The sequence below is a fragment of the Frieseomelitta varia genome, unplaced genomic scaffold (assembly GCF_011392965.1).
Source record: "Frieseomelitta varia isolate USP_RPSP 00005682 unplaced genomic scaffold, Fvar_1.2 scaffold_946, whole genome shotgun sequence".
In the NCBI taxonomy this organism is placed as follows: Eukaryota; Metazoa; Arthropoda; class Insecta; order Hymenoptera; family Apidae; genus Frieseomelitta; species Frieseomelitta varia.
In genome coordinates, this window is record NW_025110752.1 from 36,275 (window position 1) to 60,807 (window position 24,533).

A 24,533-nucleotide genomic window follows, 5' to 3' on the forward strand; every position below is an offset into this window, starting at 1 on the left:
ATCATTCTCAATAAAAAAATAAAACGAGATAAATTTTTTGGCTACTATCAATACTATAAATTCGTACTCAGCACGTGTATAATGCGAATGATTTATTAAGGGACTGTCTTTCCGCGCGTCATTAAAATTTGCGTGAAACAAAAGCTCGAGCGATATTTCATTTATAAATTGATGAAAATAAAAGCTCAACACGGCAAGAAACAAAATGTATTTTGTCAGAATTTCTAGCTCTTTTATTTAATATATTGAAACTAAAAACAATTTCCTTTGCGCGTTTTGATATACCGATACGAACATTCAACGCAAATTGGAGAGTTCAATGAATAAAAATAATTTCACGTGATTTCTTCGTCAAGACACTTCTTTGAAAACACAAGATAATAGCCTGAGAACTGTTGTTTCGACTTTGAAATTTACCTGTCGCATAATGTTTCCTTGCAGGTGAAAAATTAACTTTTCGACAAATAAAATTGGACTTTAATGTTTTACATTTCAAATTACATGACTCAAATTCTATTGAAATTAACTACATGGAACTAATAAAGTAATTTCATGTTACTATAAATATCTATTATCATTAGCATTAAAATATTATATCAGTATTATATTCAAATTAAACGTTAATGTACTGTCATTAGTATTCAACAGCGCGACATGCAAGAAAACCTATGCTGAATTAATAAATGAAACACAAACAAAAGAATGTTACTATTCACGGGCACAATAAATACCCGTGGTCGCCATACTCGTCAAAAATTCAACATAATACAACCAGTCACCCGTGTCGATTCAGATCTTTCATCCTACGACATGATTGAGTGATCAGGGGAACAAAAATGCATACGACTCACGATTAGATGCGAAGAACGTTGTCATCAATGTAATTGTGGTCTATGGAAAGTCATTGCGAAGCTTGTCATCAAGTATAAATAAATCGTCGAGTCCCATGGAAGGCTGGGAAAAATCTGCAAGCATAAAATTTAATTCAATTTAATTTATCCTTGACAGCGTTGATTATTTGAAGAGCTCGAATAAGAAAAAGGATACGTACATCCTTAGCTTCCTAAACGGCATTAGGATCCTTTCCAGGGGACAGGAAAAAGAGAAACCTGAAAAAATACGAATTATTGTAATTTGTTCTGAAAAACATGACGACTATTGTTGTACTATACTTGAGATAAAATATGAAACTCTCTACGAAACATTAATAACGTAAGGAACTTTAATAATAGATTTTAATAATAAAATCTAAATTCTGAATATTTGCTATTCGAATTTCAAATATATTTCAAATCAATTAAATGTTCTCTTTTATGTCAGTTGCAAATAAAGGCGTTTAAATCTATCCGTGATAGCATCCTCTTTCAAAAATAATGTTAATTATTGAGAAAGATTATCAATTTCAAATATAATACAAACTATTACAAATAATCAACAGGACGATCAAAAAAAAAAATATTTTAGTTTAAATTATAATAATATTCGACAAATTATTACACAACAACGTTAATACGTATGTGTGCAGTTAGTACGCAGTTAATAAACATACGTCTTAACGATTCGACGATCGACAACAAAATATCTCTCCAAGAGAGACAAGTTTAAACATGTAACCTGCGTCGTAAAATCAATTTTGAAGAGTGGGGGCACGACTGTACACAAAGACTAGTTCATTGGAAAAACAAATCGTTCTACGAAAATATCCTAAGCAACGAGAGTGCATCATATACCATATATGTCTTATTACACAAAACAGTTTTGAAATTACATTAGAACTATATACAAGAATCGAACCTTACAATTCGTGAGCCATTGTATGAAGAAATATATTCATTTCTCTTATTAACAAACGACTGAATTAAACAATGCTCACTGTTCTTGATAGACACGTTCGATAACGCGAAAAATAAATCTAAGAACTATTGATTGTAATCTTTACCTAACAGTTTCCGCATAATAGGTCCTTCTTGCTGCACTTCCCGCCAAAAACTGGCAGTTTTACGTTACGTGGCTGTGTCCTATGATAGATCGATTGCGAGAATTTATATCGATCGATTACAATTAACTATCGCAATATGTAATTGCATATTTCATCGTTGGCGCTGCATATAATCTTTACCTAGGTTAAGACAATTCGTTTTAACTTGAAACAAAAAATAAAAACCCTTTTTTCTAATTCTTAAACAATTGATTCAATAATAAAAATCTAATAGTTTTATTTTTTTCCAGACTTTAATCTTATGTAAAATAGTTGTGTCTTAATTTTAAATCTACGTGTGCTTAATATAGATGGCGTAAGGACTATTTTCAAGATACATGTACATGTTGAAAATTTCATTGAAAATGTTTATTTCATTCTGAGTAAATGATAGCGAATTATACAACTATCATAGCCTCTTAGGAACTATTACTAAAATTATAAAAATTTGAAAAAAATGAAATTCATAAAAATTTATTACCTCGATAAAATAAAATCTGTCATATCAGAGGTATTCTCGTATTACTAATGAAGGAACACAAGTTCCATCTTCCCTTCTCCGAAGACCCTTTCATTCTTTATCCTTAGAAGAAATAAAGCCAGTGTCGTAACAGTGGGATGATTAATATCCAGCTGACAGTTTCTGAAACGGGCAGCCAATAAACGGGATAAAAATACTGGTGAAAAATAGCGTGCTCATTAAGGGTACAGTGACATCTGCGACTGCTGCGTCGAAAGTCTTCAAGAAGTATGGAACCAGCTCTTGGACGAAGGGAAAAAGAAGACAGGTTTATTAAACTAATGGCGGATCATTTTAATATTCCAATGGGAACGCGTTGCATTCGCTGACTCGCGGAACTTAATAACTTCTTTGCCGATGATATTATTATCTCCTTCTTTAATCCTCGTGGAACTTGATAACTCTGTGCAATTACAGAAAAACATCAAATTAAAATAATAAAATTAAAAAAATAAAAAGAATTATATATAATTTTTTTCGAATATAACAATAAAGTGAACTTTCTGTGTCGTAAAATACAACTCGTAGTTTTAAGAAAATTTTAAATAAAATTACAAAATATATACATCACAGACGAGACATATACTAAAAAAGTTTTCTCTAATTAAATAATTTAATATTTCAATACACGTTTGAGAAAAAGTAATTTTTGTAAGTTTTCAAAGCAATACCTTTGGCACTTTTTAATCACTAAATTTTTTATTCACATTAATTTTTAGCTCAAAAAGAAAGAATGGCTTCGCAGATGGCGCTGATGTTTGAAGTCAACGTATACACGAGTTCAAAGTTACGTTTAGTTAATTAATGATATTTATTATACATTAATAAAACAAATATATCAATTACGTAATAATATATTAATGTATTAACTGTCGTATCTAGATTTTTCTTTTTTACTGGAAAAATGAGTGACGGTAAGTCAATTGTGACATTACGTAGCCATAACCTTTTACTACAAATTTTTCAATTTTATTCTGATACGATAAATTAAAATTTATTTGATTTACAGAAGAAGTAATACGCCGAAGATTACTGATTGACGGAGATGGAATTGGAGATGATCGTCGAATAAATATACTTCTAAAATCATTCATAAAATGGGCAAATAGTCCAGATGTAGACAACACTTTGCACGAAAGGATGTTGTCCCAACTTGCTCAGTGTGAATTTGCACAAAGAAAGTCCAGACTAGTCTCAAATATGAGTCAAGAAGAACTGAAGAGCTACGAACAGTTATCAAAGGAAATTGAAATTCAAATAGAAGAGGCTAAACAGGACATTGAAAAAACGAAAGCAGAATTGCAAGATGCTAAACGTGTTAGGAAAAATAGAATAGAATATGATGTACTAGCAAAAGTTATAAACGAGCAGCCAGATAGAGTAGAAACCAATTTAAAGCTTGCTACATTACGTGAAGAATTAGGCAAACTAAAGGTAGAAATATTGCATCGTAATAGTTAAGAAAGACTGTATTTTGTTACTGTTAAAGTTAAAGTTAAAATAATTTTTCTGATGTCTAGGAAAAGTCTGAACAATTGGAACACAAATTGGAAATGAGACGTAAACAATTCCACGTTTTAATATCTTCCATACATTCTTTACAAGGAATGTTAGATGAGTGTGATGAAATAATGGATGTAAGTTTAGAAAATTATGAAGACACAGATACTTCAACACCTATAAAAACTGAAACATCTTAAAACACAATTATTTTGTAAATATTTGTAATTTGTAATTAAATACCTTAATATTCCTTAATACCTTTCATTCCTTTTAAGTTCCCTTACAAATATTTTTAACTTATCAATATTAAACAATACAATGATAAAATTTCAAAAATAAATTATATACATGATTTACGTACAAAAAATATATTATCCAATTCTTAATTTTAATTTGCTAGTTTTTGGAACATGTCTAATAGTTAAAGATATTCTAGTCCCTCGTTTTAATGTTTCTCCTTCTGAAAATTTTTCTCCGCATATACTTAAGTTTTTTAACACAGACTTTGAAATAACATCGCTATCTTTTTCTGCAATTGAATGCATATAATTGTGATATAAATCTCCTTGAAGAATAAACAGACTCCTACGCTCTAATAAAAAACTGAATTCTAAAGTAGATTGATGTTGCTGAAACAAAATTTTATATGTAATTTACATAAAATATATACTATAATAATTTTATAATTATTATCACAACCTCAGTACTGTCAAGTCTTTTATAAAAATCTAGAAGTGTATGAGAGCCACAACTTATGGTTGTTACAATAGGATGAAAGAGTGGACCATCTGAATGTGCCTAATAAATATAGATTACTTGTATACTTCACATCTTATATATTTATGGATATATATTTTGTTTCTTAATTTGTAACTATACCATTATTCCTTGACCAGGCAGATATTCATTAATTAAAACATGATTAGGTAACTTGCTTTTCTCAAATATATCACATGCTGATACTTTATTTATATATTTTTGGAGCCACTGAAAACTTTCCATTAGTATAAAATATATACATACATATATTATTTAATTTTGATATTGTACAACACATTCTTCCACTGTAAGTACATCAATTACTGTACAATACTTACACCTGGTATTTTTTCAGCTATCATACCTTTCGGATGAGGTATACCACCCCAATTTTGTAATCTGCGATGACTTAATTGTGTCCATTTTGGTAAAGGAGCACCATTCACATATTTTACTATTTCATCTTCTTCTTCTTGTGTAATAAAATTTGGAATATAGACAGCTAAATCTGGTATCTGTAAAAAGATCACAAAATAATATTATTTTCAGTCAAACAAAACATAACCTTTAATAAATAAATTTAATATTGAAATGAACCTCTGGAATCACATTTTCACGAAAAATACGTTTATGTTCATTCATTTTTTAATGAATGACTTACTTAAAAAACTGTTTATAAAATATATAAATACTAATATATTATTATTGAAAAAGCAAATATATTTGAGCGCTAGATTTGTTCCTCTTCAAACCTGATATATACACTTGTGTGTAAATAAATTTCCTTTTTATCAAGAAATTCATATATCTGTAAAAACTTCCTTTAATTTATAATTCTTTATACATTACCGATATTATGTATTTACTTACATATATATATATATGTATAACGAAATTAATCGAGAAGCTTTTGTTCTTCAATTTTCAAAACTTCATACATATGAGAGAACCTACCCTTTTATGATAATCATAAGTGTTTAATAATTAAGTTGTATCGTTCCTAATCAATATTATACTCAATTACATAATAAATTAAGAGTTATTTTTCCTTCATAGAAATACAATATTTTATGCATGATATTAAAAGATGTCCTGTTAAATATGTAAATGCAAACGCTAGAAATTGCTTAGAAATGCGTTTGCGTAAAATCAATCTTATGGAAGGGAATACCTTCACACAACTGTATGTAAAACTCAACTCCTTAAATGTACAACGACATAAAACAATTTCTCCATCCTCATTATGTTAAATTTATCAATTTAAATACATAACGAAAAATGAACACGAATCAGACAAAAAATCAAATGGACAAGGAATTGAAACTTGTCCATCAGGTACGTGTATCCTTTGAATTTTACTACAGTATTAAAAATATTTGATTACCTACAAATTATTATTGATATTACTAAAATATTATTTAATTCAAACGTGCAAATTTTACAGTTCCTTATAGACCATGATTTTGAAAATACTGCCGATGCATTGATGGTAGAAGCAACAATAAAAGGTTTTAAACATTGTAAGAAAGATTTACAGATCGAGAGTGATATTTATGAAAATTATTATGAACAATTGATGTTCAGTTATAAAACAGGAGATTGGAGAACATTCTTCAATGTATGATAAAAATTGAATATATTATTATTAAATATAATAAAAAATATAATTTGTTGAGACTTTTCATTTTTAGCTATGGAATTTGATAATATCTGAAGATGTTAGACAAACAAAATCTTGTAAAATTTTGATGTTACATATATATGTATATTTTGCAATGTTGCCTAAACGCATGTCAATTTTACATTGGTATAAAGAAAAAGGTACATATATAATATACATAAAGTAAGTATGGAGTACATATTTTCAAAAAATTTAAAATAGTTTTTATTTTTCAACTTATTTATAGATGAAGTACAGACTATAGGTGAATCTATGACATCACATAGTCAACAAGATTTTGAATGTGAAGAGGTAATTTCAATCAGTGCTAAATCACTAATCTCTTTTCTAAATTTATATTATTTTTATTATGTTCTTATTTATATTTTTTTATAAGAACTTTAATTGTGAAATTGTCTTTTTTTTTAATTACAATATAGATTTTGCACAAAATTTTAAGACTATTAGTATAAATAACTAAACAGAAAATAAAATATATTTGTAATGACTGATTTAACATTAATAACATACAGAATTCTATGACTGAAACAGAGAAAAACATGAATGATAGTATGGAACAGTTACGTAACTTTCTAAACACAACAGGTAAAGAATTAGAAAAAGATAGTGATTTAAGACCCTATTTTGCATTACCTTTTATGGAGGATCCATATGCAGAACCGTTTCTTTCTAAAATATTTGAAAAAAGTTGGTCAAACAAACTGACAAATCATTTACAGCTATTTCTCAAAAAGTATAAACAACAAGTAAGTATAACAGACCACAAAAATGTGACTTAGAAAAAATAATTGACAATGTGTATGTACAATATTTCATAAAGAGTTTTAGTGATACAAAGTATAATGATGAAAATTCAAACAAATTTTCTTCAAGTTATACATCCTTATCAGAAGATCTTAAGAAAGATGTAATGACAAAAAAGACAATTAAGAACACTAATGTACCAATCATACCAAATGATAGAAACATTCCAATATTCCTAGAAAATGATGAACTTGAAGGACAATTTAATTTGTATGACAATATCAAATGTAGTCAAAAGTCAAAGTGAGAAACTTAATGTTTTTCTATTCAAATACTTTTTAACAATTTAAAGACTATTTTTCTATTGTTCTTTTTTTTTTGCAGAAGCATACAGACAGTATCAATAAATTCTTCAGAAGAAGATATGTGTTCGTCACATTTTACCAGGAAGAATAAAAAATTGATACAGTGCACTCAAGAATTGGCAGTAACAAAATCTCATTTATGCAGTGTTCATTCAAATTATGAAAAATTAAAAGTTAGGTTTCATAAACTGCACGCTGATTATCATAAATTGATGAGCATTGCAAGAATATTAACAACTGCTTTAGAAGATTCAGTAAAAGGACAAGCAATTGATTTCCAGGCTATGTTAGAAACTTGCATAAAAATTTTCCCAGATTTGTTTAATCAAAATATAAAAGACAGTTCACATGTAAGCAACGAGAATTTGATGTATATATTAATTTTATTTGTATAATATTATATGATATTTTATTTGTTTATTTTATAGTGTTCATCAGAATTATTGTTAGATAAATCTCATTCCAACATGAAAACCATTGAATATTCAAACTCATACAATGTATTTATTCCTCCAAAATTATTGGATTTCAAAAAAATCAAGTTACATCTGATTAACGGAAGTATTAAAACCAAATTATTCCTTTTACAAGCGCTAAGAAGAGTAAGACAAATTTTTATTTCTATAATATTAAGTATTTTTACTTATTTAAATAAGTATTTCCTTTTTTTTCCAGAAAATAACATTCAGTCAATCTGGAGAGAGAGATGAAACAGTGCATGAATATATAAGTAAAGATTTGTTAGGACTTCATAGTCAAATTGCCAGTTACAGAGGCAAATCTATACTACCATATTTATTAACTTCACAAAATATTATTATACCACATCCTTTACAACAATCAGTCGCAAGATTATTGAACGCATTGGCATCGTTTAGATGTGGAAGGGACTATTTATCATTTGATTCTACTGTCGTTGATATGGTATTGTAACAAAAATAAATTTTTATCATTATAGAACTAATGAAATAAATATTTTAGGTATTCAAGTGCCTGAATAGTATTTCTAATAATGATATAGACACATTGACTTGCAACATGATGATTGCAATGTTACAAAAGTTATCTTTACGTAAACAACAAAGAATTTATATGATAGAAAATGGGTTAGTGGAATGGTTGATCCATCATCTGTATGATCAGTGCCGTGTTATAGATTCTTATCGACTGGAATATGCTACAGCTCTTTTGATGAATTTGTCGCTACATCAAGTAGCTCAAAAAAGAGCGTCAGCTTTAGCGCCTTTACTTATTTCAACTTTAGTTGATTTACTTTTAATGGATCATATATCGGTATAATAAATTATTTATTTGTACTTTTTAAAGTTACAAATTATAGTATAGATATGTACATATATCTATAATGTATATTTATATCAGGCATTACCATACATTAATGGGGCCTTAAATAACTTCTTAACGAATCCTTCGATCAACGAAGAAGCAAGACGAATAAAATTTTCGTCTATAATAGAACAGTACAGTAAATACAAAACTGGAGAAATAAGGTAAAGCATTTCTTTACACATTAAAAATCAAGTTATATAAGATAAGACATTTAAATAAAATTAAAAAATATTTAATTAAATTGGAAACTAGGAAACACCTGGATCATATTCTAAAGATACATAGAGGTGAAATTACTATTAAAACGGAAGACGAAGATATGGCAGACAATGATAACGTGGGTAATGATTTATGAAATATTTTATATTGCGCTAAAAAAAAACTTTTTTCAGGAGGAATTTGATGTATTGGAAACTCAATTGGAAGAAAACGATCCAGTAAAGAATAATTACGGAGAATTGTGTGGAGAATCATTATTAGAATCATGTTATACAATTTTACCAAAAGCAATTAACAAAAACGAGATAATACCCGATGAATTATCATTTTCACAGAAATTTAAAACAGAAGCAACGAATTCTGCCATGCATAATAATCAAATTAAGAGTTTATCTTCTGAACGTGAATCGATGCAACATGAAGAGATTTTACCAAGGTATTACTAGCATCCCTTTTAATTTTATTGATTACCAACAAATTCAATAAAAAAATACAATTTTACCAATAAAATAAAAATTACTTTTTTTTTATCGAAATTATAAATTTCTTTCTAACATTTCAAGAAAATTGGCAAACAAAAAACCTAACGTGAAAACTAAAAATAATATTATAGTACTAAAAAATTCTGTTGAAAAGACAATGTTGTATCCAAAATCGCAGCCACGTGTAATCGAATTAAAGTATTCCTCGACAAAGGTATTTAACGAGCGGACAAAGATATTTAACCATCGAATCGAAACTTCAAATTCAAATCCATAATGTTTTTAAGGATCAGGAAATTTCGAAGTTGCAAATTGCAGAGAACAAAAAATGGAACTCGATGAATGATAAGAACTTATATACTTTTGTAAAAGAAACTCATAACGAGAGTGCCATGTATCTCTATGAAAATCATACTTCGAAGTTTGTTATATTTTACTCGGAGTAAGAGTCATACAACAAGATGATTAAATGAATTTTTTACAGAGCAAGCAGCAAAACGACGATAGCATCGATGCTTCTAGGAATCGAAAGCGAAGCTGAATCGACAGGTTGGTTAATCAATTTCGTTGAGACTGTCGTTTATTTAATTTCGTTGAGACTGATTTCACCTAATTAAAAAAAAAGTAGTATTTATTGCGCAATGAATCAGTTATAAATTTCTAAATATCCAATTACAAATTTCTCACCACGTTTGACAAGCAAGATTTACTATAAGCACATCACACGTAGTGAAAGCTTTATAACTTTCTCTTAAACATGTACTTGATCAAGATCTGAAAAAAAAAAAAATTGGAGCAAGTATACGAAAGCGATGCGACCACACTCGTCAGAGGATTTCTATAAAATAATTATATCTTATGAAATTATAATTTCAACGTTGCTTTTATATTTTTCAGTAATGGAGAAATTCAGCAGCATAGCGTCACTGTGAGTCGAGATTCTAATGTGATACAAACGCACCGTATGATTTTAAACTTAGTTTATATACGCACCGCATTGTATATTTTTTTTTTTATTAAAACTTTGAATCTTTTATACGCCACAGATTTTTGAATAAATTTCATATTTCGTTTGTCGTTATCAAGTTTCTTCTTTAAGAATATTCAGTTATTGTGCAAAATTGAAACTTTCTTGATAGGAACGCCGAGGATGGCAACAAAATTGCAAACGATAAAATCCCATGGACGCAAGAGACAATATCGGATACGGAAGAAGCATTTTTAGCAAAGCCAAAACTTGCACGAACTCCACCGTAATTAAAGTTAAATCTCAATGTAATAAAAATGGATGTATTCGCATCGTTTTTACAATAATTTTATTTTAAACGACAAGTATAAACAATGTTTAACATTAAAATTAAATACTTCATACAATAAATATATACAATAACGTAACGTAACGTACTTTCATCACGCTTGCCCAGCTCATTGAGAGCTTATCAATAATAACCAGAGTATGTACTGGCATATCCTGGCACATAGCTGCTGCTGCTCCGGTATCTTCTCAACAATGGGCCATCCGCGTAACTGTTACCGCTGAAGCTACTGTGTAATCCGGACATCGACGAATAACCAATTGGTGAACTGCTGTGATACAGGTTCATAATGCTTGGTTTACTTTTGTAACCACCAACAATCTTACTAAGGTACGAAGGTCCAGGATAAACTTGACTGGTAATACTGCTTGGCCTGGCTTCTTTAATCGTAGCCAGTTTCCCACCGCTTTTACCGTAATTATTAAGCAAGTGATCAATGTCTTGCTCCCTGGAGAGATAGTTCAAACCTGCAGTGGAGGTGTAATCACCCAGATACTTGTTATACTTGTATTTACCGGAACCATAGGCTGCTGCTGCAGCGCCTCGAACGTTGCTGAAAGGACTACTCCCAGAGTTGGAGAAGAACATGGAAGAGGGATAATCGCGGCTCATACTCCCGTGACTTCCTCGCACGTAGCGAGTTTCAGGATGCATCGAGTAGATCTCATTCACAAACTTGCTGCTGCTCCCTCCGAAAGCATTCTCCTTGTGCTTCCCGTACGAATAGTCGCCGTTGGTGGTGCCGAAGAAATTGGAGAAAGTTGGATCGACACTGTCCATGAATCCTGCGCTTTGAGACGTGTGGCCCCTGAAAGGATCTCCAGAATAGTCGCCTCTGAAGGTGGAAGCTTCTGTGCCCAGTTCCGGATAGTTTCCTGTACTAGTGGCACCGGCCACGTTATCGGAAAATCTCATGTAAGAAAGATTCTTGTGCCTGTTAGTGCCGGAGAGTTGATCGAAATCCGACGCAACTTGATCGCTGCCCTGCGTGTATGCTTCGAAAGTCGAATCCCCATTGTTGCTGTTGCTATTGTAATTGTCGAAACTGGACTGGGCAGCGTTGCTGGGGATGTAAGGGACCGAGGCGAGATTCTCGCGAGTGGCGGTACTACTAGTGTAACTACTAGGGAAACCAGCGTTGTGGGAACTCGGTGAGAATCCGGTGTAAGAGCTGCTTCTCAAACTTTCCTCGTGGCTCGCTTGGCCCCTGCTGTTGGTCAACGAGTGTCCACTATTTGCCCCACCGTAAAAGTCCATATTTTCTCTGTGGCCTTCTTTACTGGGTACGTAGGCACCGTTGATGATGTTGCTGTTGTACTCGAAGCCATTGCTCTCCCCGTTGATGGAATAGCCTCCACAAAGCAAGATTTTTTTTCTTTTTTTATTTGTATAAATAGAAGAGTTTTAAATGGAACAATTTCTTTATGATAGAAGCGAGATAGAAGAAAAATCACACTTAGGAAGAAGTACGTTTTCATGAAGAAGATACACATAAGATATACGTACTGTTAACCGGTGTTGCTGGTTCTGCGCGGGTTAGCAGGACGCAACCGAGGATCACTGTACTCTGAAAGTGGAACAGTCTCGCTATAAATTACGATCGTCCTCGAACGGAGGATCAATCTTCCTGTAAACTGTAAAAAACTGACAAAACCAATCTCTCCGATAGTAATTAGAAATACGATGATAATCGAAAATACAATTAAAAAAATCAATCCGGAGAAGAATCAACAAAACTATCTCGCCTGTGAACATCGAAATTAAGACAAAAAAAAAAATTGCGAGTAAAGTACAGCGAAATGGAATCACGATCGTCGAATTGAAAATTTCATTGGATCAAGCTCGAATGAAAATCGCCGCGATATCGGCAGAGATTGTCCTTGACAAACTAATTCGGTTACTCACGAGCGAAATGAAATTCGCCATGACAAAAGGAAGAGAAGAAGTCCAAGAGGGCTATCGCGGCTACTTTGACAGACCGAGTCTCTTAGGGCAAATTGAAACTACACACATACTGACACGCGAATCGGCTCCTTACCGTTTTATACTCCTAGGAATCCCTCCTCGCTCGCAAAAAGGTAAAAGCGATCTTGATGCGCACATACTGATAGGACATTGGTTGGTACCCGACCATACAGAGCAGGGAGAAAGAGTCAACCTGATTTAACTCTTCACTTTTACGGGGAAAGCAATGGGTCAGACCGCGTGCAACTGACTATTCAGTGAACTATGAGGAGCATGACCTACCTAGCGTAATTAGACTTTTTAATACATATAGAAAAGACTCTCTTTTTTTCCTCGAACTCAAAACCTCGACTCTGTGTTCATTTTTTTTTTTTTTTTTTCACCCTCCTATGGAACCAACCTTGGTATCTGAAAACAAAAATATAGCAAGTTGAAGTTGATCCTCCATTTTTTTCGAATCAATGTTCTTCCTTTTTTTTAAAAATTCAACGATAGAACGATTGACATTAATTAGGTCGTTAGTAAATAATTTCACTGCAATAAGCATGAAAATTATGCAGGGAGAAAAAAAAAGTAGAAATTTCGCCGAGAAACACGTAAATACTTTCTAAGTGTGTAAGTGATCGCACGAAGAGTACAGTTACGGAGTTAAATAGATTATTTAGCCCGAATGCGATTATAGTCATTGCGGCATCTCGGCAATCAACTGTCAATCGATAGCCTGCGACGTAGCGATAGCTTTTGTAAAAAATCTGCCCCCGATTTCTATGCATTATCATTGCCAAGGTTAACTGATATTTGTCACGGTGGGTGGATAACTTTCCTCCGGCGAGAAACGAAACGAGCGTTACGTCTTCCTTTGCACTGCAAATACCATAATTTCCAATAATGCTGCCCGTTGCATATTCAATATTATATGCTATTTATCCCTCAACTTTTTTTTTTTTTTGTTCGCGAACATTCACATCAAAACAATCGATCTATATTATAAATCTATGAAATTCTAAAATAAAGAATTATAAATATATACTATAAATATATGAAAAAATATAAATCTAAAGAATTATAAATATATACTATAAAATATATAATATATAAATCTATGAAATAATATATAAATCTATGAAAAAATATAATCTATGAAATAATATATAAATCTATGAAAAAATATAAATCTAAAGAATTATATGTACTATACTATAAATATATACTACAATATATTCTATAAATCTAAGGAATTATAAATATATACTATAATATATACTATAAATCTATGAAAAAATATAAATCTAAAGAATTATATGTACTATACTATAAATATATACTATAATATATACTATAAATCTAAAGAATTATATGTACTATACTATAAATATATACTACAATATATTCTATAAATCTAAAGAATTATAAATATATACTATAATATATACTATAAATCTATGAAAAAATATAAATCTAAAGAATTATATGTACTATACTATAAATATATACTGTAATATATACTATAAATATAAAGAATTATATGTACTATACTATAAATATATACTACAATATATTCTATAAATCTAAAGAATTATATGTACTATACTATAAATATATACTATAATATATACTATAAATCTAAAGAATTATAAATATATACTATAAAATATATAATATATAAATCTATGAAAAAAATATAATCTATGAAATAATATATAAATCTATGAAAAAATATAAATCTAAAGAATTATAAATATATACTATAAAATATATACTATAAATCCATGAAATCTATAATATATACTATAAATCTATGGAATTCAGAATTCGGACAAGTTTTCGAGTGCGAAAATACACAATTATTATGAATTTTCAAATTCAATGAATATTTCTTGTCCCCTTGGTCTTCGATTATGTTCTCAGTGCTGAGAGATTTAGCAACAAAAGATGGAAGAACATTTTTATTGATCACCGTGAGCTTAAATTCGGAGAAATTACTGAAAGTAATAGACATTTGGCAAAATCAAGGAGATCCTCTGTTTGCCACATATAGTAAGTAAAGTTGAATAATCGTTGCATAAGATTATTAGTGAACACAATGGTGGTCGAGTCGTTCGCACGCAAACGTTCATTGGGAACGAGATAGAAGAAGATGCACGGCAGAAACCAATGCATTTGCCTTCGATGAACAGTCGTTGAGAGAACGTTCAAGAACATCTTTCTCCAAGCAACGAAATTCGTAAACAATGGAAAGGACGTTTTACATCTCGCATAAAACGTACGAGTTTCTTGAATACCAATCGCTTTTTCCGTTTACGAAGAAGAAAGTTTCGCGAGGTTTTTCCTTTGGTGAATGAAAGGTGAATCCTGCTCGATGATATGAATCGGGATTGAATTCCACTCGAACGAGCGCCGATGGTATTAATATCTCGTGGCAAGAAATCGGGTCAGTATTTGACGACGATCGTGAGAAAATATTAACGAAACGTGTAATCGGCTTGATTAATTGTAAGCAAGGTGTTGAAATTGCAGATAAGTAGAAAACAACGTCGAGAGAAAGAGAGTAGATCGTCTTGATGATAACGTGCTAAATTCTAATAGAAGATTGATCCTCTCGCCGCAAACATCAATTATTATACAAACCGTGCTTCGACAAAGCGGACTTTCTCCCGTACGCGGTTTAATTTACATCAATTAGTAAACATCGAGTGGTACGTATCAGCCTGATAGTTGAAGAACAATCGGCGTGTAATTTTTAGCGATTAATAACGATAAAGGCCGATCACGTGAAGTCCAAGTCACGCTCTTCGAGTTTTCATGGCCTAATTTCGCTCTCGTTTCAACGAACCGGACGCTTTCGTTTCAATATTCAAAATCAGAGCAACAGGCTTTCTGTTCAATTTTCTTATGTAATTTATGCGCGGACTTTTTTGTGGCCACCGGTTTCCGGATGCTTTGGAAAAGTATTTCAACGTTTCACCAGCATACTATCTCCATTAAAATCCGATGACGATCATATTGACGAAGAGAAACGTGCCTTTTTTTTTTTTTTTTTTTTAATAAACTACACTTTACAGCACAGAGTTGAATCATCTGAGCAAGAATTATATCCTTTCTTCTCCGGTTTTAATTTCTTCTTCTTCTCCGTGGTTTTAATTTCCAACATCGAGAAAGAAAAATTTCGGATTGAAGACCCGTGACCCAGTGGTTATAGAGGCAGCGTATGTAGATCGCAGTACGATGCACGTACTGCGTTCTGACATGAAAACCGGAATGACACGGCTACATCCTTGTCATTATCCTTCGCGATGCTTTCTACTTTCCGCTTGTATACAAGCTTGTTCACTTGAAACGTATGTACCATCGACGATGCACGTACGTCGATCAGCTGAATTCCAATAGGTCAATGGCAATGACCTAGGATACCTCGAGCTCCGCTCATGAATTACAGATAATAAGACAGAGCAGCTATGCAGTTGCTATAGACAGACTGATGTAACATTTTATTTCTATATTTTTTTAAATATTTCTTTAATATTCAAAAAAATGTTCAAAAATTATATTTAATATTTAAAGTTATAAAAATATCTGAAATGTTTAGAAGAGTGAAAGTTACGGATCACATCACACGATCCTCTGCTCTAATAACGACTTCTACTCGTCGAAATTAAATTGCAATTGTAACATGCACACGCGTAAACGACCTGTTGACATAGTTTTCTATTCCCTGCGAAAAACACATGCCCCCCGATCGGCAAAATTGTCATTTTCTAAGAGGCCATTAAATGACCAAGGAATGGTAAAAGTCGTACAACGCGTAACAATGCGAGGCATCGGTACGACGCGAAGAAAGTAAAATGAAAATGGAAAGTGGGGACGGTAAACTAATTCCAAGCGGACGCTTCTTTGATGTCGTTGCATGTGGAACATCGTTTACCTTTTACAAGGCGTGTAACGAAACACGTGCGTGCCGTGCTGCGTATTCATTGTGCATCGTTGGGCGGGAAATTTAAACTTTTTTAAACGTTGTTGTTGTTTTTTTCGATCGTTAACTGTGAAAATACGATTGACATAAAAAAGACACGTAGTACGCGCGATAAATAAGGAATAATTAGGGTACGAGGTACAAGGTATAAACAGGCGTGTTACACTTTCGAGTTTGGAATGATTTCTGATGCGAAAGTAGCAAAGGTATGTGGTAATACCGGTTGCAGCCTCAGTTTCGCGCATCTTCGCACATACTTGGCATAACTGGACACGATGACAAGATAATTGGCAGTGCAACGGTAATCAGATGTTTTGGAACGTGATTTTGTGGTAAACGAGACAATTGTAACAATTGTAATTAACAATATCAGCCAAATTATTATAACCTGTGTATTCGATTCGTCTTCTCCTCTTTCCCGCGATCAAAATTGAATTCGTGCCAGTAACATTGTGCCGCGCATGCGCACAGTATCCTGGGAGAGTGCCAATTGAAAATATATTCAATCCTACGCGTGGTATCTTACTGGTGTGAGGAAATTTGATCGAATAACAATGTGACAAATCGTATTTTCTTGCGATGAGATCATATGGGAAACATGACCAATACCATCGATCGGGAAGATCCAAAATTCGATCGCGTATTTCCGTTTTGTTATCGTTGTATTCCGATTGCTTTGCCAATTGCGTTATCAAACGATAACAAACCGTTATTTTGAGATCGAACTGACGACCATGGCTTTTAGTAAGTACATACATTGATAAAATGTCAACACGTGAATTTTGTACGATTTGCTGTTCAATTGTAAAATGTTTAACCAAGATAGATTGACTAATATATACAGAGATTTCATGTACAATGCCATAATGTTCGAGATATTACCGGTTTCCATATTCGTTTTCCACAATGTTATTGAGTTAATTATTGTTTGATGTATTAAATTCTTATTGTAATTATGCCTGTTGTGAAAAATTCACACAATCTTTTGCGATTTTAAATTCCATCATCATTTAATTTATCATCTATTTTGTAAAAAATTGTGTGGATTAAATAAATAAAATTTACATTTTCATTAAATGGGATAAGTGTTTTAATCTATTAAAAACTAATGAGTATATAGAACAATAATCCTTTAAATACTGTGTTATAATATAAATTGCATGTTAGAACTAAGTATATTTAATAAAGAAATTAATCTTTTTCCAGTTAGAATTGTTACACCTGATAGTACAGAATACAGATATTTTCCTATCACAAGATCTAATATTAGACTGAGTGTGCAAGCTGCACACGATGCAAGAATTTCCTTACGTACACATTTAGGTGGAGATTCAAATATATATGAAGTATGTATATTTTACTAGAAGTATTAAGCACAGTAAAGTTGTGAAACATAAGTATAAATATATTCTATTCTATACTGGCAGATTATTATTGGAGGATGGAGAAACACAATATCAATGATAAAAAGGAATAATCAAGAACAAGGTGTGACAGCAACAGAAACAAGAAACATACTAAATGATCAGCACATGTGCAATATTTGGATTCAGTAAGGAACCAAACTGTAGGAAATTCTAAAGAAATTTTACTGTAATTAAGTCCAAGATGAACTGCAATTCAATGTAATGTACTTTTAGATGGTACTGTGATGGAACTTTACAAGTTGGCTATCAAAGTGGCGTAGTTTTTTTGTCATACAAAGACAAAAATCCGTTTGTTATAAATTACATAGGAGTAGGCACTGTGTGGGGTGCAACTGGTGAATTTCTGATAGAAGGTAAATTGATCAAATGACGTTTCAAGCTAATGAACATGTTCATTCTGTATACATTCTTTTTAGAATCGCCATATACATCTGTAGTTGTTAGACAACAAATGGTGGACACTTCTTATTGTTGGATAGATTATAATGAATTAGATGATTTTCCTCAAAATGCTGTAATGGCCTCGGAAGATGGTTTGTACATAGGTCGTGCTCATCACAGAGAGTCACTTACACCTGGTGGTATTAGGAATAATATATGTATAATTCCATGGGGTGGAGCTTCTCATGATAAAACGAATTTTCAAATATTTTGCGGTAAAGAAGTAAACTGGGTAAAATCATGGGAAGGCAGTGTTCCTTTATATGCTCTTCCTGCCGGTGAATCGGAAGACGGCTATGCTCTTTTTATAGGCAGAGTTCTACACGACGGTATATATCACGTAGGAAAGATACAACCGAATCATCAAGCATGTTATATACCCGTACATGGGCGCGAAGAACGTTATATAGATTATGAAACTTTGGTCGTTTGTGATCACTACGCCGCGGAATATGTTGGTAGATAAAACGTTCCTCTACGTGGAAAATAGTTATTTTTCATAAGTATTCAAAAGTATTTTTCAAAATATTTTTTTATATCGTAAATATGTAATTGTATCCCTAATTTAATAGGAAATTTAAAAGAAAACTAAAAATGTCATCATAACAGCTTTAAAGAATAATTACGTATTGCATATTTACTGAGAGATTAAGTTTTGTACTTGTACATACGTATTTATTCGTACTTTGTGCATTTGCATAATTACGGATATTATGTTCAACGTCTAATGGCTGTCATTTTAAATTCAAACATTTTTTTCGAATAATTGGCAAAATAACTAATAGATTATTTATGATTTTAAAAAATACACGATTTTTTGTAAGCATAAATATTGCAGATGATCAGAAATAAAATTACAAAATAAGAAAAAAGTTCTAAAAGTATTCTACATATTACATGTACATTGAAAATGATAATTTCCAACTAATGATAATTACACAATACGTAATAATTGTAATAATTATAAATACTATGTAATAAATGTGCTGGCACAACAAATATTATTTATTAAAAAAAATTTGTATTTTTCTGAAATTTATATATGTACGAATAAAATTGAATAAATTTGAATCTACTAGTGTAATTGATATTCCTCTATCAATTAAATAAATATGTAATATATCATTGTAATAAGTGATAAATGATATTTAATAAAAAAATTATGCTGAAGTATCTTCTACATACAATTTACATTCAGAGAAATACTTTGAATCAAATATGGCGCGCTTTTCAGTTTGATCAAGTTGCGCAATGAAAAAAACGCAATGCGCATAACATGTTTGAATCATTTTTTTCCGAAATTTGTTTGTTAAAAATATACAGGGATTGAATATTGAATAAATGTTATCAATTATTCAACAAGAGAAGTAAATATACAAATATAACTGTCTTTATTGAAAAAAAAAAAAATAAATCAAACTTACTGTATCTCCGTGCGTCCTTTGGAATTTTGCGGCACATCCTCTTATGTTTCGAAGTTTCCCTCGCAATCAACCAATAATCTGTATAAAAAAAAAGAACAAAATTTTCAAATACATATATAAACAAAAACAAATTATATAAAAATGAGATAACAATCAAATACTATTTTGAAAGCCTACATTTACTGATAATTATGAATCATCAGTAAATGTAACAACCAAAAAATGATCAAAGAAAAAGAAGTTAATGATAAATTGTAATAATATTCGGTAAATTATTAAATAAAAATGTACGCTAGTTAAACGTTGTTAACTGCGCCGTGAATGTGCACTATGAGAAAACAATAGTGAAAATGTTACGCAGTTAAACGGCACGCGAAGCGATATATCTCAACGCCACGATTTTTGACAATAGACTAATCCTCCAGCGCAACAGGTTCGCGTCGCAAAAAGATTTGGCGGGGATACGAACACGTATTATACAAAACATCATATTATGCGAAATATTTTGAAATTTAAACTAGCACTGTATTTGATGCGACTGTGTATATTCATAAAAGTATTCACTTTAGTCAATGACAAAGTCACTATACTTAGGGATATTTTTTGCTATTCGTGTTGTCTCTAATATCTCAATCTCGAATTTACTTTGAGTACTCTCTCTATATATCTCTCGAATCATAGTATTATTTTTTGTATCGCTTGATGCGCAAATGACACAGCAGTGAAAGTAATTGAATATTCATTGTTGTTCACATAATTCACATATACTAAACACGTCTGACGATATCTGTTTCGTATTAAATAACAGTTAACTGTATAAGACAGATCGAAGATGTTCAATCAAAGCGGAGGACTACAAACTGGCACGTCAACCACTTCCAATCCAATGCAAGATTACGAGGTTGTCTCTCCACCTGACGATTCTGTCTCCAGTCTCGCATTTAGTCCTGCTTGCATTCCACAAAATTTCCTCGTCGCTGGCTCTTGGGATTGCAATGTGCGCTGCTGGGAGGTTGAGCAATCTGGCAAAACTGTTCCTAAATCGATGCAATCCATGGCGGCTCCGGTTCTTGACGTTTGTTGGAGCGACGTAAGTTCATTGAACCTTTCATTTTTAACAAGATGTTAATATCTTATTCTTCGAGATAGGACGGAACAAAAGTATTTATGGCATCTTGCGACAAAACTGCAAAGTGTTGGGACTTAGCCTCGAATCAGAGTATTCAAGTGGCAGCACACGATGCACCTATTAAAACTTGTCACTGGATTAAAGCAAGCACATACTCATGTCTCATGACTGGTTCTTGGGACAAAACATTGAGAGTAGGTTTTTATATACATGTTGTTGGTAATTCTTTATTATATAATGTATGTGTTAGTAATGTTATGCTTTATAGTTTTGGGATCTGAGGAGTCCTAAACCAGCATTGATTATAAACTTGATTGAAAGATGCTACTGTGCAGATGTTGTATGTATATGGAATATTTATTCTTTATTACATCTGCAATAACAATTGGAAATTGTAACTAGTATTTAACTGTTACAGGATTATCCAATGGCAGTAGTGGGAACTGCTGGACGTGGGTTAATTGTTTATCAATTGGAAGGCAGTCCTCGAGAATACAAATCAGTAGAACTGAATCTAAAATATCAGTATCGATGCGTCGCGATTTTTAGAGATAAGAAGAAAGTACCTACTGGTTTTGCAATTGGCAGTACGGAGGGTCGTGTAGCGATACACCATCTGAATTTAAGTTCAAAGGAAAATTTCACATTCAAGTGTCACAGAACAAATGGAACCCCTAATGGATACCAAGACATTTATGCAGTCAGTATGAATTTAATTAAGTTAGTCCATAAATTATTCAATATTCATTTTAATATATAACAGATCTAATTTTTTTAATGCTTAGGTAAATGATATTGCATTCCATCCAGTTCATGGTACTGTTGCAACTGTCGGAGGTGACGGTACGTTTGGATTTTGGGACAAAGATGCAAGAACTAAATTGAAATCTTCAGAACCTATGGAGCAACCAATTACTCGGTGTTGCTTTAATCACAATGGACAAATATTTGCATATGCTGTGTCGTACGATTGGTCAAAAGTAGTTATTAATCTTTCTACACAATTAAATTTTACATAATCAAATGAATATCTTCTTATTTCATATACATAAAATGAAAATATTTATTCTATTTCAGGGCCACGAGTATTATAATCCAGCGAAAAAGAACTCCATATTTCTTAGACCCTGCTTCGAAGAATTAAAACCTAAAGCGTCGCCATAAGACCAGAAGGACAAGTTTCTGAATTCTGTGATGTTTTAAGATAATAGGTTTTATAATTACAGAAGATACGTTTACATTAATAAATTATAGTTTTCCTATCTTCTTTTTAGTTATACAAGTTTTCCACTGTTACGTCATTATAATACATTGTAAATAGCTTCGATATACAATACAATTGTAGTTTACATTTTTCATCATATATATATTTGACTATTTTTCACACAAGCTCATTGTACAAAGATGTATATACATACGAGAAGAGTCTTGTTCTTTTTTCACGAGTATAGAAATGTAAAAAAATAATTCCGATAAAAACTCTTACAATATCTTGAAACTGACACAAAAATTAAACTATTTCCTTGATTAGTTAGTACTCTTTTAAAATAAAAAAATATTAATGCATTTTGATTTTTTAAATAAATATTAGTATTATCAATTTTAAAGACAATTTGTTAAAATTCGACAAAATAAAATTTTTTGGCTTTTAAATGTTTTTCTACTAAATTGAGTTGTACATTAATAGCAAAAACTGAATTTATACTTCTATTGTTCATATAACATTTTCTACCTTAGAAAGGAAAAAAATGATCGAAAAAGAAATACTCTCTTTCAAAGAGGAAATATCTTTCCCAAAACGAGTTGAATTTTTCCATACTACTTCATTTTCGATCAAAATGACTCTTATGGTAACTTTTATATTTTATATATGTATAATTACGTAATTTAACGTTTATTAAAGTGCTATGCTATTAAGGTATCTTCTTGAGTAATTTAAAAAAAAGAGAGGCAATCGTTTTATAAGAAATACAACATTTAGTTTATTTTGCGAATTCCTAAGCAATAACTCCCTAACAATACCGCGAAGAAGAATCCGGTGGATCTATGCTTTCCTCAACGTATATTGTCCTATTCGATGTGTTTACAAAAATTAACATCTGCTCGATTGCGAGTCTCGTTACACGCGTTCTTCCCAGAGAAGAAGCGTTTGGAAATTGAAATTGATCAAAGGAAGTTCAAGGATATTTAAAGTTTGGAGAATTGGGCGAATTGGACGTGATTTTGCGCTATATATCCAGAGGAAAAAGTAAAGAAAAAGGAAAAAAAAAAACGTTACATGACTTCCTTTTTAACATCACATTTCTCAAATGATTAATATTAAAACGATATTAATTAATGATTATTACTATCGATTAAGAATTAGATAATATAATTATTAATACTAATAGTGTACAACCATACGTTATTTTTTTTTCTTGTGGGCGTTAAGGATATAACATCGTGAAATGGTTTTTTTTCTCATATTTAGGCTCGTGTCTAATCGGTTTCTTGAATAATATTACTCTCTGTTTCACATTCGCTCATTTTACATACACCCATTCACACACTTACATATAACACGGTTCTTTTTCTTTCTTTTTGTTCTTTTTTTTTCCTTGTCTCGCGTACAGATCCATGTATTCTAGATTTCTGGCAGCTTTCTTTCACACATAATATGAGGAAATAAACACACTCGAAATACAGGCACACTTCTCCATCACTTTTCCATTTGCCTTTTCTCGTCATGGCAACAATTCGTTTGTTTTTCCTTTCCTACCCCCATATCTGAATTCTGCTTCAAGAGCAGCTAAAGCGGCTTCAAGTCGCAATTATATTACATATTTATTTCAGCCCGCTGCATCCTCTCTTTTTTCACTTTTTCAACGATGAATTACATTCAATTCTTATCCGTTATCTCTTAACTGTTAAGATCCTTAACTAAAGTCCGATTTTTTTTTAAGTCTTTCCTTTCATCAGGAATTATCATTAAGCTCTGCATCTCTCTTTTTTTCTTTTTTTTCTTTTTTTAAGATTGTTCAACAAAATAAACTCTAGCGACGAATCATCAGTAATTACATCGTTAATTTTACGTATATACATACGCCTTCAGTTTTAATATGTATATAGCGGAGTAAAAATTTATATACTAAATCTTGAGCGAAGATCAATCGGTACTTTTATAATTATTTTATCGATGTTTTAATTATTTTTCTCTTTGTTATTCATTTGCTTGTATTGTTTTTTTTTTTTTTTTTTTTTTTTTTTTTTTTTTTTTTTTTTTT

General features: G+C 31.3%; 6 protein-coding genes across 12 annotated transcripts; 4 read left to right on the top strand and 2 right to left on the bottom strand.

The window, feature by feature from the left end:
* Positions 1-645: 645 nt before the first annotated feature.
* LOC122538003 (alpha-ketoglutarate-dependent dioxygenase alkB homolog 6) lies at positions 646-5,532 on the bottom strand. Of its 2 annotated transcripts, XR_006308760.1 has the most exons (9): positions 5,358-5,532; positions 5,099-5,275; positions 4,881-4,988; positions 4,701-4,799; positions 4,363-4,630; positions 2,460-2,901; positions 1,940-2,119; positions 1,052-1,109; positions 646-965 (listed from the first exon to the last, which is right to left on the bottom strand). XR_006308760.1 is itself a non-coding variant. In XM_043671722.1 (5 exons), exons 1-5 carry the CDS (start codon positions 5,400-5,402, stop codon positions 4,373-4,375), a joined length of 687 nt encoding a protein of 228 aa, XP_043527657.1. In that variant the 5' UTR covers positions 5,403-5,532; the 3' UTR covers positions 4,354-4,372. The 2 variants fall into 2 exon arrangements, 1 of the variants encoding a protein (XP_043527657.1); XM_043671722.1 differs by lacking the exons at positions 646-965; positions 1,052-1,109; positions 1,940-2,119; positions 2,460-2,901 and having other exon boundaries at positions 4,354-4,630.
* On the top strand, positions 3,231-4,256 carry LOC122538004 (THO complex subunit 7 homolog). Its single transcript, XM_043671723.1, has 3 exons — positions 3,231-3,412; positions 3,508-3,932; positions 4,019-4,256. The coding sequence occupies exons 1-3, from the start codon at positions 3,403-3,405 to the stop codon at positions 4,196-4,198; spliced, it is 615 nt and encodes a 204-aa protein (XP_043527658.1). The 5' UTR covers positions 3,231-3,402; the 3' UTR covers positions 4,199-4,256.
* Positions 5,533-5,701: 169 nt separating the features above from the next.
* On the top strand, positions 5,702-10,884 carry LOC122537999 (lisH domain-containing protein ARMC9-like). Of its 4 annotated transcripts, none has more exons than XM_043671713.1 (16): positions 5,705-6,095; positions 6,205-6,378; positions 6,452-6,581; positions 6,668-6,732; positions 6,954-7,187; positions 7,262-7,488; positions 7,570-7,900; positions 7,979-8,152; positions 8,226-8,474; positions 8,532-8,843; positions 8,931-9,058; positions 9,150-9,234; positions 9,290-9,552; positions 10,083-10,147; positions 10,496-10,526; positions 10,738-10,884. In XM_043671713.1, exons 1-16 carry the CDS (start codon positions 6,039-6,041, stop codon positions 10,853-10,855), a joined length of 2,643 nt encoding a protein of 880 aa, XP_043527648.1. In that variant the 5' UTR covers positions 5,705-6,038; the 3' UTR covers positions 10,856-10,884. The 4 variants fall into 4 exon arrangements, with proteins under 4 accessions (XP_043527647.1, XP_043527649.1, XP_043527648.1 ...); XM_043671715.1 differs by having other exon boundaries at positions 5,706-6,095; positions 10,496-10,560; XM_043671712.1 differs by lacking the exons at positions 10,083-10,147; positions 10,496-10,526; positions 10,738-10,884 and adding exons at positions 9,680-9,812; positions 9,886-10,076 and having other exon boundaries at positions 5,702-6,095.
* Positions 10,885-10,912: 28 nt separating this feature from the next.
* On the bottom strand, positions 10,913-13,086 carry LOC122538000. Of its 2 annotated transcripts, none has more exons than XM_043671717.1 (3): positions 12,953-13,086; positions 12,421-12,481; positions 10,913-12,266 (listed from the first exon to the last, which is right to left on the bottom strand). In XM_043671717.1, exon 3 carries the CDS (start codon positions 12,169-12,171, stop codon positions 11,038-11,040), a length of 1,134 nt encoding a protein of 377 aa, XP_043527652.1. In that variant the 5' UTR covers positions 12,172-12,266; positions 12,421-12,481; positions 12,953-13,086; the 3' UTR covers positions 10,913-11,037. The 2 variants fall into 2 exon arrangements, with proteins under 2 accessions (XP_043527652.1, XP_043527651.1); XM_043671716.1 differs by lacking the exon at positions 12,953-13,086 and adding an exon at positions 12,820-12,938 and having other exon boundaries at positions 10,914-12,266.
* A 4,165-nt stretch (positions 13,087-17,251) lies between these two features.
* LOC122538002 lies at positions 17,252-19,669 on the top strand. Its single transcript, XM_043671720.1, has 5 exons — positions 17,252-17,593; positions 18,056-18,195; positions 18,277-18,401; positions 18,490-18,629; positions 18,693-19,669. Exons 1-5 carry the CDS (start codon positions 17,584-17,586, stop codon positions 19,181-19,183), a joined length of 906 nt encoding a protein of 301 aa, XP_043527655.1. The 5' UTR covers positions 17,252-17,583; the 3' UTR covers positions 19,184-19,669.
* Positions 19,670-20,762: 1,093 nt separating this feature from the next.
* LOC122538001 (protein Rae1) lies at positions 20,763-23,542 on the top strand. 2 transcript variants are annotated; one of them, XM_043671718.1, is made up of 7 exons: positions 20,763-20,868; positions 20,950-21,231; positions 21,291-21,464; positions 21,539-21,610; positions 21,689-21,970; positions 22,056-22,250; positions 22,348-23,542. In XM_043671718.1, the coding sequence occupies exons 2-7, from the start codon at positions 20,974-20,976 to the stop codon at positions 22,432-22,434; spliced, it is 1,068 nt and encodes a 355-aa protein (XP_043527653.1). In that variant the 5' UTR covers positions 20,763-20,868; positions 20,950-20,973; the 3' UTR covers positions 22,435-23,542. The 2 variants fall into 2 exon arrangements, with proteins under 2 accessions (XP_043527653.1, XP_043527654.1); XM_043671719.1 differs by having other exon boundaries at positions 20,783-20,868; positions 20,967-21,231.
* Positions 23,543-24,533: the final 991 nt, after the last annotated feature.

Coding starts and splice junctions, on each gene's coding strand:
- LOC122538004 (XM_043671723.1), top strand. Junction 3,933..4,018: donor AAGAATTAGGCAAACTAAAG/GTAGAAATATTG, acceptor TCTGATGTCTAG/GAAAAGTCTGAACAATTGGA.
- LOC122538002 (XM_043671720.1), top strand. Junction 18,196..18,276: donor GAGATTCAAATATATATGAA/GTATGTATATTT, acceptor CTATACTGGCAG/ATTATTATTGGAGGATGGAG. Junction 18,402..18,489: donor ATGTGCAATATTTGGATTCA/GTAAGGAACCAA, acceptor ATGTACTTTTAG/ATGGTACTGTGATGGAACTT.
- LOC122538003 (XM_043671722.1), bottom strand. CDS start 5,402: ATGAATGAACATAAACGTATTTTTCGTGAAAATGTGATTCCAGAG. Junction 4,800..4,880: donor TGCCTGGTCAAGGAATAATG/GTATAGTTACAA, acceptor TATATTTATTAG/GCACATTCAGATGGTCCACT. Junction 4,631..4,700: donor AAAGACTTGACAGTACTGAG/GTTGTGATAATA, acceptor ATTTTGTTTCAG/CAACATCAATCTACTTTAGA.
- LOC122538000 (XM_043671716.1), bottom strand. CDS start 12,840: ATGGCGAATTTCATTTCGCTC. Junction 12,482..12,819: donor TGGCGAATTTCATTTCGCTC/GTGAGTAACCGA, acceptor TTCCACTTTCAG/AGTACAGTGATCCTCGGTTG. Junction 12,267..12,420: donor ACCAGCAACACCGGTTAACA/GTACGTATATCT, acceptor TGCTTTGTGGAG/GCTATTCCATCAACGGGGAG.
- LOC122538001 (XM_043671718.1), top strand. CDS start 20,974: ATGTTCAATCAAAGCGGAGGACTACAAACTGGCACGTCAACCACTTCC. Junction 21,232..21,290: donor TTGACGTTTGTTGGAGCGAC/GTAAGTTCATTG, acceptor TCTTCGAGATAG/GACGGAACAAAAGTATTTAT. Junction 21,611..21,688: donor GATGCTACTGTGCAGATGTT/GTATGTATATGG, acceptor TAACTGTTACAG/GATTATCCAATGGCAGTAGT.
- LOC122537999 (XM_043671712.1), top strand. CDS start 6,039: ATGAACACGAATCAGACAAAAAATCAAATGGACAAGGAATTGAAACTT. Junction 7,489..7,569: donor AAATGTAGTCAAAAGTCAAA/GTGAGAAACTTA, acceptor TTTTTTTTGCAG/AAGCATACAGACAGTATCAA. Junction 9,059..9,149: donor TACAAAACTGGAGAAATAAG/GTAAAGCATTTC, acceptor ATTGGAAACTAG/GAAACACCTGGATCATATTC.